Source organism: Crassostrea angulata, chromosome 7 (genome assembly GCF_025612915.1).
Source record: "Crassostrea angulata isolate pt1a10 chromosome 7, ASM2561291v2, whole genome shotgun sequence".
Taxonomy (NCBI): Eukaryota; Metazoa; Mollusca; class Bivalvia; order Ostreida; family Ostreidae; genus Magallana; species Magallana angulata.
Window position 1 is genome coordinate 39,349,581 of NC_069117.1, and position 14,144 is coordinate 39,363,724.

General features: G+C 32.0%; 1 protein-coding gene across 2 annotated transcripts; it reads right to left on the minus strand.

Moving 5' to 3' along the window:
* Window positions 1-3,668: 3,668 nt before the first annotated feature.
* Window positions 3,669-13,616, minus strand: LOC128156916 (vacuolar protein sorting-associated protein 52 homolog). Of its 2 annotated transcripts, XM_052819248.1 has the most exons (20): window positions 13,484-13,616; window positions 13,117-13,186; window positions 12,783-12,835; window positions 12,040-12,115; window positions 11,668-11,735; window positions 11,389-11,502; window positions 10,785-10,846; window positions 10,482-10,632; window positions 10,015-10,115; window positions 9,598-9,730; window positions 9,289-9,346; window positions 8,955-9,088; window positions 8,574-8,729; window positions 8,355-8,473; window positions 7,730-7,853; window positions 7,141-7,344; window positions 6,921-6,947; window positions 5,404-5,581; window positions 4,536-4,654; window positions 3,669-4,012 (listed from the first exon to the last, which is right to left on the minus strand). In XM_052819248.1, exons 1-20 carry the CDS (start codon window positions 13,502-13,504, stop codon window positions 3,866-3,868), a joined length of 2,115 nt encoding a protein of 704 aa, XP_052675208.1. In that variant the 5' UTR covers window positions 13,505-13,616; the 3' UTR covers window positions 3,669-3,865. The 2 variants fall into 2 exon arrangements, with proteins under 2 accessions (XP_052675208.1, XP_052675209.1); XM_052819249.1 differs by lacking the exon at window positions 6,921-6,947.
* Window positions 13,617-14,144: the final 528 nt, after the last annotated feature.

Below are 14,144 nucleotides of genomic sequence, written 5' to 3' on the forward strand. Positions count from 1 at the left end.
ATTCCAGCCAGATTCTTGAGACGCCAGCGCGTGACGTCATTTTTGCGTTATCGGGGATGTATCGCTACCGTGACGTCTACTTGCTGACGGGTCTGTTAGTGACGTTGCTAGGCATGTCCGGTAACGCTATCATTTTTCTCTCAGTTTTAAAGAAGGAGAAATTGCACACGCCAATGTTTGCCGTAATCGGCTGTCTGTCTGTGGCGGATTTCTTGGCCATAATTGTTCGACTGATATACTGTTGTCTGCTGTGGTATGACGTTGAAGGGATTGTTTTCGACGTTGCAATTATAATATCGGCGTTTACGCTAGACAGTTCTTGTGCCCATAATGTGTTATTGGCTATTGTTCGATTCATCCTTTTGGTTTACCCTTTCCGATATCAGGGCAAGTTTGAACCAAAGAAGATTATACAGTATTCTTGTGTTGCATGGTTAGTCGCTTTCGTCATTAATATCGGCTACGGCATTTTCACCTTCCAAATTTCACATGGTTCCATTCCAGGAAACTTTCTACAGTATGTTGAACCCAGTGTAATGGCACTGAAATTTTCGGTGATGTTTTTCACCATTACCATATTGCATTTTATCTTTGTCTGGAATATGTGGAGGAAAGACACTCACAATTTCGCGCGAATGACGACACAACTGTCATTTGTTGTGACGTTGGTTTTATTGGTGCAGGTGCTCTGCATGGCACCGTTTGTGACGTCATGGATTATTCTGTCCCTTTACCATCATGACATTGTGCAAATGAAAATAGAGAACTACATAACCATGAATATTGTCTCCAGTTTTGCGCTACTTTTAAATCATGCCGTCAACCCCATTATTTACGTCATGTTTCTTCGCCAAGTACGTCACATCTGTTGCGGCATTTGCAAGAAAATGTTTTACAAAAACTTTCGCCGTGGAGAGAGGAGTCGAACCACCGAATTCAGTGATATACCAGAGACCACTAGGATGCACACCACAAAACACACCTCAATGTACTGAGGTGGACAAAAACGATACACTTGATACCTATCCAAGTCTTTCAATAACTTCTATTTATTTCCTATGTGGATGGCATGTGTACATAAATACTAGCAAGACAGAATTAAAAATTAAATACGAGTAGAAAAATAAAAAAGATGTTTTTCGTTATTAAATATTTTGGGTTTTTTTCCTCTAGAGGTACATGAAAGTCTGCGTCAGGACGGTGTTTTTTGTTATTGGCTTTTACTTATACAGCAAATTATATTTCAATGTTTACGATCGTCAGACCCAATTGCTCGCCAATGAGAATGATATTTGCTGTGTGTTTTTTAAAGTGTCTTGAACGTGATCCGAACGAGCTTGTTGATCATAAAAGCACTGATTGAAACCACACGGCAGGTAATTGATTAAGTGTGAAGTTTGGTTGAAAGGATGTCCTGATAGGCCAGTAGATTGTATTTTTGTATGAAAATAAACATCCTTGTTTTGACATTAAAACTTAATTTGATAAGTCGGCAGTAGAAATCTTATATCATAAATTCTATTTTCCTTACTTTTATTTTGGCAGATCTAGTAATTCTTTCTGCAAAGTACCAATGAAAATAGTTATTTGCCGTAGTATCTTAATTTTCTTAATATATATAAAAAGAATTTGTTGCATATTAAATTTAAAGGAAAAATATACTTTATATCCTATAGATATGCTTTATATAATATAAATCATCAAAGTTGTCATAACATTTAATTAAAATGTACATGTATAATTTATATAGGATTGGAAAAGAAAGAGGATGTTTCTGTTAATCAAAATTTGTGTATCAATTTATTTAGAAAAAATTAATAGGCAAGATATTTTGGACACACAATATGAACTCTAAATTGTCAGATACCAATTTTGATTGAAATTATCAAACTGCGTAACTATACAGGCCTCGATCGCTGTGTTAAACATGTATTATTTGCAATCAATATGCACTCCTCAAACGCAATTGTTCCCATCAAAATTAAATTGATTTAAAAAAAAATTAAATAACAAAACAAAAGAAGTTGATGTTAACAACATTTTTCAGTCATTATGCATTATGAACAATAATAAATCGGATGCATGGCATAATCACCGTGTTTGCGCACTTGCGACTGAACAATTGCAGTTCATAACGCCATGGTCAACGAACAATGTTGTTTATTGCTTACGTGTTTTTTTTTTTATTTATTAATTATGCATATGTTCAAAAATGGTATGCATTGAGATAAATTATCGACCATTTAACTAATATAAAATCTAAAAAATTCATAAAAAATGAATGGATGAAATGACTTGACGTTAAGTAAAATATATATATAAATCATGATTGATCAAATTATATACTAAAACCGTTTAAAGATTTTCGACCTACGTGGCTCAAAAAATTTGATCAAATTTCAAAAAAAAAAAAAATGTAGTTCAATCGCTTAAATATTAAATGGACATTTAAGTAAAATTTTGCGGCGGAGTATGGTGGGGAAATATTTATATTTTATTTTGATTATTAGTAATATTTATATAAGAGAGAGAGAGATAGAGAGAGAGAGACCAAACTTTATTGAAATATTTTATGCATTATTTTTATATATTAGTTAAAATAGGAGGAATGAATTTTACCCCTCCTCAGTTCGTAACTTAAAAATAAAAAAATAAAATTCATTCACATATTTAATTGAGAGCAAAAGGAGAGAAAGAGAGAGTTAGCATTCTTACAAAATATTTAAGATAAAAGGAGAGGAGCGAGTTTTAAAATTGCACAACCCATAACCCCATTCAAAATGTCTCAATCTTAAGAAATTAAATGATATTTAAACTGAAAATAAAAATAAATCTGCACTGGTTGTGCATGCGGCGTGCATTGTTTTTTTTTTTTTTTTTTAGATTGGCTGGTCCCTATACCTGGGGACATTCCGCGGCGATGTTTCCGCCCTTGTTACATAACCCTAATGGAACAGGCGTCTCGTCGTAAATCTCGCAAGTCAGCCGATACACTTGTCCAACAGACGCTTGAAAAACAAGCTATCTAGCACATACATTGTCAATTACGCATTACCGTTTTGTTTCTAATGTTTTTTGGGGGCTGACAGCGTTTTGATTTGAGTGACAAATGACCACTGGGGTCTGACACAATTCTATCGTCAGCCTTGTACAGGTATGCACCTTGTCAGGACAGGGGGAAATCGGATTTCTCGATTCCTTGTTGATTGTGTTACATTATGCTCCGTGTCTTTGATATGGCAGGTCTTTCTTTTTAGAAAATACACGGTAGTGGTTTTTTTTTTCCTTTTAACGAACTGCTGTATTAAGTGGTTAATGCTTCTTATTTGAAAGAAATAAAAATATTAATGAGAATGTTTTCAATTTCAAAAATCATATCCTGTAAAACCCACAGATTCTTAATAACAATCATGCATGTTCTCGGTGCAAAAAAGAAAAAAAATGAAAGTTGAAAATTGTTTTACCTTAGAAATGACCATAATTTTCTTTGATATCCGAATGCATATTTTTCCTGAAGTGGAAAAAAACTCTTGTTTTAAACTCTCCTAACAAGTAACCTTTACAACGAAAAATTCATTGCGTAACGGCAATTATTTCATGAATACTTTTTTTCAAGGGTATTTTTGGTGTACACTGAAAGAGCATCACATAAATCAAAGATATATCATAATTTGTATTTTAATACACATCTTTACATGCATATTCATCATATACAATAAAACATATCAACGCTTCTTCCTGTCAAAGTATTGCACTAGGAAATGGTTTTATAAATAATTTTTCTGTCCACATATGTATGACATATGCAATCAATCTTGCTCTCAATATTAACAGCATTTTATAGTTTTTATCTCCTGTCATGGTCTTAAAAGGTTGGTTTATATTTTTTGACTTCCACCATCACATGATGAATATTAATGAGTTCATTTCTTATTTGCATATTTTTGTATGGTCCCTGTCCCAGAACTTTTTGGAATCTGTGGTAATATTGAATCAGTTGCGTCAAGGCTCCCTGCAATAATACAAAATACAATTATCAGAGAATAATTCAAAACCAAGGTGTTAAATATTAAAAGGCAGTATGGGCACCTTCATATTGTGATGTACTTCCAAATGAAATAAAGAATAATATTTTCTTTCCCCAAATTGTTACCTAACAGTGGAGCACAGTGTTCATTACGAATCTGCTGGCCATAAGTTCCAATCTTGTTAGAGCTTTTATAATTTTTAATACCTTTCCAAAAAATTTAAAAACATTTTTTGGTAAAGTGTTTTTTAAAAGATTTGAATATTCTAAACCAGTGAAATTATTTATTATAATGTACTTTTATTTACATTAATATTGACAGATGTCCCATACCACCTTAATGTTTTGAATACATTTGACTTGAAATTGGTTAAGGAGGCTACATGATATTGTCCATTTAACAATGTTTCCACCTCCAGACACAGAAGAATTTGGTGAAATTTAGTGATGATTTTTACTGTCATATGATCATTAATATTTCCAGCAAAAAACTAGCAATAATAAATACCTGTAAAATCTGTGTGCCATTCTTGAAATTAGTAAATGCCCTCATGACATCACCATTGATAAGCTCCAGAGCTCGCTTCCAGTCATTGTTAAAGCCCCGCACAATAGATTGTACTCTTCCTGTAATCAGGTCAATAATTAATTTAAAATGGCATAATTCATTCAACGACATGGAGTTAGAATACTCTGTTACTCTGTGCTCAAAGAGAATTTCAGCTGGAAAGCTCATCTTTTTTATTTCAATACAGATCGAGTTTGTTCTTAAATTCATATGTAAGTAAACATCCAAGACTTGGGACTTGTCAAGAGGATACATAAAAAACAATAAATTGTGACATCATCACAAGGTAATATAAAAAATTTAACATATGCCAATGGGTGAATTCCACCACATAATGTTGATTTCTCATTTAACGTGAGTACTGAATTCTGTGATCCAACCCTTTTATATCAAATTGTGAGAATATACATGTAAAAACTGCTTAACTTTTGTTTTCCTAATTTCTATAGTTCACAACTGTCAGAAAAATGCCAATGAGAATTTATAATCCACAAGAAGTGCTTCTCTCTATATTATGTGGATATCATTCCTGGCTTTTAATCTAAAATAATCTACAGTCTTGATGCAAACATGGGAATGAAGTAGATCATATAATTACTGTAGATTCCTTATTTTACGCGAGTACTTAATTTTGCGAATCTATCGTTTTACATCAAATCGCGAACACCAATTTTTCAATGCATTTCCTAACAGTTTACATCTGTCCAAAAATTAAAATCCCCAAGATGTGCTTCTCGCGATTTTACGCGGATATTAATTCCTCACGTTTAATTAAGAATTAACAGTATAAGAATTGATATATACATACTCTCATCTGGTCGCAGGGCCTCCACCCCTGCCCTCTCTATGGTGTTTTCACAGTCCTTAACAAAGGAAATCATGCCTCCGAAGTGAGGGGACAATACCTCCTCAATGAATTCTTGGGTCCGTGCTGTCAGAAGTTCCTTGAAACTCTCCGATTCCTTTGACTCTTCTGCCGTTCTCTCCTATGAAAATTATCAATGAGTTAAAAATACAGTCTCTAACTTGCAAATATGAGAATGTAGAACATGCAATTAATTTTGTATTTTACATTTTTTCTTTACCGACCAATGAGGGACAATTCATGTCAAGTCTCTCTAACTGACTTAAGTATGAAATAAAAGTATTGCAAGCAAGACAGACTAAACCCTTAATAAAACTTTGATATGTGTAATTCTTCCCTTTAAAAATGAGGGGATCATCACCCTTGATTAGCATGCATAGATGTCTAAATTGAATTGGATAATATTTGTAGGTTTTTAATGGATTGTTGTATAGGTTTTTTTCTGATCTTGATTAATCATGTATATGCAATTTTGAAAAGCATTTTCATTTTTTTCAAATGATAGAAGCATCAAATCAAATGTATGAAAAATATATCATATATCAAAGCTCTGTAAAAATGCTGTAATTATAACCTTCAAACTCAAAAGAACTGCCACTCATCTAAAAGAACTCTCTATAATTTCAAACTTTAATCTTTTTTATTACCTGGTCTAATCAGGTAACTCAATAACTCTAAACACCCATTTAATGACTTGAGTAAATAAACAAAGAATAGCATTAATAGCATTGAAACTAGTTTTCATATGAATGCCTCGAAGCAAAATACATGTATTTACACATACCATTTGACATTGATGAATAAAATTAGAATTTTTCTTCTCACTGGGCATTGCGAATAATATGTATAAGACAATAATAATCTCATCAAAATAGAATTGGATATGAAATTTTATTTTAATAAATAATCATTTGATCTAAACATATTTTTTATCATAAAGACTGTTTAACAATAATGTAACTTGCATTGTGCAAAGTCACTAGTTTAAAATTCAGTACTTATAATAAACCCATTGCATTTATTTACAACTGTAAGGGAGTACCATTGCACTCAAGTAATATGTGAATGGATGAATGCATGTTGTTGGTAGGGTCAATATGATAAAAAATACAGATACCCATTAACTGAAATTATTCAATACATTTTTTTGAATCCAGAGTCTGTAAGATTTTAAAAGCCAATCCAACCAACATTCCAAAACTTAATCAGCACACACCAGATCAGAAAAATAAACAAAATGCTCATGATAAAACTAACATGAATGGTGTGTGTAAAAAAAATACAATACATAGAATATCTAAACAATATATATTTTTCTCAAAATTTGATACAACTGGTTTGTGTATACTGTAATTTCTCTATGTAGATTATGATTTGCATGAAAAAAGCAAGCATGAGTTCTGGGTAAGTGACAGGAAGTTGATAATAGTGAGAGTATGAGGATTTGTAAACAATTTTACCTGTCTAAACTTAGTAGCAGATGCGTGCTAAATCATAAACCGCAATTAAATCAATGACAAACACATAATAATTGACAAAAAAATTACTAATCTAATATAGACATACATGTATGTGTTTAAAAAATTGATACAACTGAACATAATTTTTATAAAAAATTTTGCAAAATTTTTGTGTTTAAAATTTTTCAATTTTTTAAAATTGCTACAAGCATTGTCTTACCAGTAGTACGCCTAACATCATGTCGTAGTTGTTGATGAGAAATATCAGCTGCTCTTTTCTTAGAGGAAACTCGGCAGCCATCTTGAGGATGAAGTTTTCAACCTCGGTCTGAAGCTGTTCCAGTAAATGATGGACTCGGTCGTCGGGGAAGGACTGGTTGATTCCCACAATGGCTGCTGAAAACTCTGCATATCTCCTGGTGATCTGAGGAAAGAGTTATCTGAATTATTCTCAACAGGTCTACTTGTAGTTTAATTAAATTTTGCGGAGTCAATTTCCTGGGAAAAAAACCTCTCAAAGGTTTTTCTCTTGAATGTAGTTGCATAATTAATAAATTTAAACTGTAACATTTCATAATGTTTGTTTGTTGTGGATGTCAACTTGCTGACAAGGGGAACCAATCAAACAAACAATAGAGCCACCACAATCATTAATGATTCCACAGTACATGTACTTGTTAATGGTTTATTGTATATGTACATGTATGTCATTTAGTAGCTTCAAAGTACAGTTCTAATGAATGCACTGTATTAGTTTAACATGAATTATCAAAAACATACCAGTACTATATTAAATATGTCAATCTTACATAATGTGGCCTGTTGTCAATATGTCCAAACTTCTGAGGATCCACATCTCGTACGCTTTGTATGTTGAGGTGTAAAATTGTTTCAAACCTTGGCCACATGATTCCAAGGAGGGTGTCCCAGTACCTACAAAGTTCAAACACCATGGACATATTGATGTGTTTTTTAAATAAATATTAGGCAGGACTCTTTAAGGTAGTTTTATTTAAAAGTACATGAAGTTTTATAAATTGTGATGTTAATATGATGCAAACTTTGCAAAAATTGTCTAATTACACATTTTTAGCTCCAAGAGACAAGGTTTGGGCGAGCTTATGCTATACCCCCAGACCAGGTTTGAAATTTATATAACGCTGTTTTTTCTTAATTCTTCTAAAAACAAAAACTCTAAAGTACAGTAGTAATTATCTGTCATTTACACTTGAATGATTTTTCTTGACAGAATTTCTTCCTTTTGATGGCATAAGAATTTGAAGAAAACTAAGGACAAACTTTGACTGATTGAAACTTATCTGTTTAATATAGATTTTTCCACACATACCCTACTGTGATATCAGAGTATTTTGAATCTTTCTAGATATCTGATCACCATTAATCATATTTATATAATACATATTCTTTTGTTACCTGTCAAGAGCGGGTACAGCTCTCTTGTGCATGATGTTCCTAAATCTGTGTACAATGTGAATGGATAGGAAAATGGCAATAGAGTCATAACACTCAGATACATGTTCCTCCATTGTTTTCTACGAAGTAAAAAATGGGGGTATGGTAATACATGTACATAGATTTTAAAACATCAGTACAAAATTCCAAATGATGCATGTCAGTCTTATGAATACTTACAAGGTAGGTCTGTAGTGTTTTGGACATGATGGCATTAAACAAATCTTGAGAGGCTGTACCAGAGGCCATATAAAAATCTACTAGGAACAGGTACTCTCTACAGCAGTTGTCCATTAGGGCATAGTGTAAACTCCGGAATAAACTCTCAAAATTAAACTGAAATACAATCAACCAGAAGTGAGTTTCAAACAACAATCCAAATATGTATGAAATGTTGATAAATAAAAGAATTTCTTTACAGTCCATATTTCCCAACCTTCCCTTATTATAGCTGATAAAAATTATAATCTCCTTACACCATTTAAACCATAATCTTTACAAGTAACATTCCATTCATGAGAGTGTTATGAATGGTAAAAAACAGTGTATTTTCTTGTGTACCTTTGTGTCCGACTTTTGCTGAGCATGGGGAACAATGATTGGCTCCTCTAGTCTAGCTGTCAAAACTTCCCCTCGATTACCCAAAGTAAAAACTGTAGACCTGTTCTTCAAGGCTGGTTTAGAACTAAAGAAACCTGATTATATGATAAGGAAATCTTTATCCATCTTTTGATTTACTGCTGCTGGAAATTTTCTAATTTCCCATGACACATTAACATCTTTGCTAACTAAATGTTTTTGATCCATTGGTTCCCCGATAAATATTGTGGGTATGAAATGAATGATACATGTAAAAATTGGGCTTGCAAAATTTTTTTAAAAGAAGAAAGGATACTCTTTTTGGCGGTATCCTCCACTCCCATCAAATCATCCTTGTCTGCCACCTCTTCAAACTAAAAATACAGACAGAGAATTGAAAAGGCATGCAACATCTGTTGACTTGAATACAGTCAAACTTCATTATCTTGAACTAAATGGGACCCTTTAAAAACTTCAAGATATCAGAGTATTCGAGATATTGAGGGTAATTTTTTTTTTTTAAAGTGGTTGGGACTTACAAATCACTTCAACATATCAATTGTATTCATAAAAAATAACCTTTAAAAATAGTTCGATCACCAATAAGAAATATCTATTGTCTGACCTGTAACTTCATCAGACGACCAAGGTAGCCTTTGAAATATGAGTAGTATATCTTGGACATCGTGTCTAGGTACTCATCCCGAATCTCTCTTGCAACATGTCTTTCATTTGCCATTAAGAACTCATTGAAAAATCTATAAAATGAAAAAAAAACAACAACTCAAAAGCTGATTCAGAGATGAATCATTTATATGAATGAACATGACTTATGGTAAAAAAGATATTACACTCATAGTTTAATCATACTGTTTTTCTACATTTGCCAAACCATTCATAACAATTATGATTTTATTCTTTTAAGTATACATAGACTGTGATGCATGTATCAGAATACAAGAATTTAACTGCATTATATGCCATTGTACATGTATTAATGTGTGTACATGTATATTACACATACATGTTTATCAATACAAACCTGAATTTAAGCATAGCATTCTGAGGTACTTGATAGTTGCTCATTGGTTTCCTAAAGGAGTAAATTTTCTGCATCAGAAATTCTCTGATTTTGGATATTGCCTGAAAGAGACATACAGTTTATCAAATGTGATGTGTTTTTCTGTATTTGATTTTAGAAACCTACCAGGTAGATAAGGACACATAACATCAAAAAGATGTACACTGTATAATAATATTTTTCATATTTTTCATCATTGGTACAGAATACACAATTTATAAATCTAATGTTGCATAACAAAGACTTTGTATAAATACATGGAAAACTTTATCAACCCTGTTCTAAGTATATACCGGTAACTAACAAACAATGGAAAAATCTGCCATTCTTGTTTTCATATGAGTAAGAGTGACATTGGATACCGATATGTATATATGACTTAACAACCATTTATAAACTAAACTGAAATAATAAGATTGAAAACTTGCCTTTATTTTGAGCTTTTCCAGTATATCTTTCACATCATGACAAGATCTGGCATCTTTGAAGGACTGTTCTTTGACAAAGTTGATTTTGTGATTAAGTTCATGCAGTTGTTCTAGGAATTCCCTCTCTGTGACGGGGGTATCTAGTATATGACTGCAATCAACACATACGTGTTCATGTATTATTATTATGATTATAATAACAATTTCTACAAGCTTACGTTACCATGAAGTAGGTTAAGGGTCATTGGTTAATTCTACTACGGTAGTTGTGAAGCTTGAGTAAGGAAAATAAAATTCCCTTACTTGATCATGTGTTCAGGTATCACCATTTCATCCACAAACTGACTCAATTCTCCCCTAACTGCCTACAAACAAGGACATCATAAAATTACAAAAAAATAAATACAGTGAACATAGAAGTCAAAATATATTCAAACCTTGAATATAAAGAACACGAATATTACAAATTATGGCTATAATGAATTCTTATTCATGTCACAGCAAAGCTCCTATATAAACCAATAGAAAATTCTGTATAAAATGAACACGGCTCAAACGAATTTACAGCTATAATAAACCTTGAAGTGAAAAGTTTTTATATATACTTGTGCATTTTTGGCAAAGAATGATAATATTGTTGTTGAAGTACTGTCAGCTGAGTAATTTATAACGAATTCGCTATGAGAATTCATACAAATTCGTTATAAACATAAAACAAATTCCAGCTAAATCAAAGTATTTTCTATGGTCCCCTGAAATTTGTTATTTATAAACCAGTTTTGCTGTATACTCAACTCTGCCATGATGAATCTTCAGTGTACATATTTACACAGTTACATGAATCAATATATACATATAAATAAGCGCTGATATTGCCCATTACAAGCCAGTGATAAACTATCCTTACCTGTCTGTTTTTTAGCTTGATGTTCATGCTGACGGACTGCTCTTGTAGGGTCTGGATCTCACTGCTGATACTACTAAGATCTCCCTGGAAACCATTCAGCATTTCCTCCATCCTCTGAAAAAAAAGGAGCAGCATCAATAAAAGACATTGTAAAAACCATTTCAATATTAATATTTCATATTAAAACAGAAGAATTGTAATGCAAAACAAGTGTGTATCTTTTAGACAATGATTATTCTGTAGTTGAGATGGTCATATTATCATTGCCTGACTCTTTACCTCCAATATTGTATCACATGCTGCTATCTGTTTGTGTAAACTGGCAATGTTTCCACTTTCTTTGATATCTATTGTAAATTAAGGATCACAAACCTTTTTATAATGAAAAATATTGAAACAAAAATTAACCCTTTTTTCACTGTTTGGAAAAATCAAATTTCTTATACTTTAAAAATTTGAGTAAAACACTAAAATTCAAGTATCAAAATTGTTTGTCAAATTTGCATTACCTGGCTATCCAGCATCATATTTTTGATAACTTTTTGTATCATTTATGTATATTTTATTTTCATTAATCTTAAATCAGACACCTTTACTTGAACTTCAAATGGATATTTCAAAGTAGATAAAAACTGAATTGACAAAGGATACAATCTTGTATTGAGGCATTTTCTACATCCAGTAGTTCTCTTTCAACCTCTTTGGCATAAGTCCTTAAATCTGTACCCTGTAATATCACAAATCAACCTTATAAAAAACATATAGCGTTCTTACAACTAGACATAATTTCTTAAAGTTATTTTTATTTCCCAAAGATTTACAATACACATGGTAACTTCAATGATAAATCAATATTTGCTATAAAGAGGTTTCGACTGTCATGGCCATTTTAAAAATATTTTAATCTTCTTATGAAGAAAATCGAGCTCTGTACAAAGATATAGGAAAATGGTCGCATTCTAAAGCTAAAATATTTGGATTTTTTTCTAAACTGAATGTTAGTTTATGGCCAAAAAGATCATTATGCCAAAGTTCAAGGCAGATCATGCATGGCTGCATTTTACAAAAGAACTTACAACAAAGTTTTATTTCTAAATATTCTCAGTCTCATCGAATAATCTTTGATAAACAAAATTTATATAAAACCATTTATTTACAACTATATTGATCTTTATAATTATATTTTACAGCTATTAGAATTAAAAAAAAAATTAGTTTGTGTTTAATTAGCACTGAATAATTTGGGTCGTAAGTAGCATATTCTTTAGTAAAACTCAGCCCTAATGATTAATTTGTTGACTGCCCAGCCTCTTTAAAAACATACACTGGCTCATACCACGTAAAAGTTTTGGTGTGATGAGATACCAATGTACACTAGTTTTTCAATCCTTTACCTTTTTGAGAGCATCCTGAACCACCTCATCTTCCAAGTTCTTTTGAATATGTTCTGAGGAAAAGAAATCAATATTAAAACAAAAAGTTAAATTCATTGAGGCAAATTTAACAAAGGAAGGAAAATCAATTATCAATAAGAGTCTGGGTCAAATTACAAGAAAATAATTATATGAAGGGTTGTGCTGAGAATATCAAGTCCAATTATCCTAGCCTAAATCTTGCAGAAACCAGGCAGCACCCATGGTGGTCATACTAAAACACGCCCATGGACCATGATATCTATTTATATTATTTGAACTGTCAAGCCACTGATAAAGATATAATGTACAGTACCATCAACTTCATCCAGCCAGAAGTCTTCTGAAGTCAAATCTAGCTCCCCTAGATTCAAATTAATTTCTCCCTGAAATACAACATAAAATATATAACATAAACATGTAGCACAAACGTTTACACTCAATAATTACAGCTCGTTAAATAGGGCAGAGGCCTCTGAATTTCTATCAATAAGCCGCTAAATGTAAGGCAAGAGAAAGATATATACCTTATCTATATATGGTATAAATCTTTCTCTTCTCCTACTTTTAGTGGCTTATTGATAGAAATTCAGAGGCCTGTGAATGGGGTACCGGGTTTAATAACTGGTTAATGTTGCTCCCTGCAATTTCATTCTTCAAAAATATAAATAACTCAATCTTACCACACCGTAATTTTCAGTCATTTGAATATCCTGCTATTATCTAGACTAGACTGTTCAAGATTTCGTAAATCATGAAAAGAAACAGAATGGGAAAGAAATTGACAAGTGTTATTAAACTAGTTCTTGAACATTATTACGGAACCAGTTTATAAATGCATTAACTCGTTCCATGAATAGTTCGATAAATAAGTCGCCGATGAAAAAGTGTTTTGTTTTGTTTTAATTAGTGATTGTATCTTTATCAAAAACTAATTAACAAGGTATATTACGTTATCTATTTCTTAATATAATAGTTTCTAGAATTCTTTAATGCAATTTATGCACGCATCATTTATTACATTTATATATATAAAAAAAGATCATTGCACACCTTTCAACCAATTATCATTGATTTTTTCTTCAATTCTAGAAAAGATGAAGGACACAATGTATGACTTCTGTCGTGTCTTATTTCCGGAAATTTTGTGAAACTACGGTTGTGTTAAATTCCGACAAATATGCGGTTAAATTGAATAAATCTGTTAAAAATTGATATCAAATGTCACTGAGTATCAAAATGTTAGTATCATCGCTACTGGAATCATCAGTCCCAGTGTCTTTTACATGGAGTCATATGATACAATATGCACACAGTAGCCCAACAAGCGTACACGTGTAATAC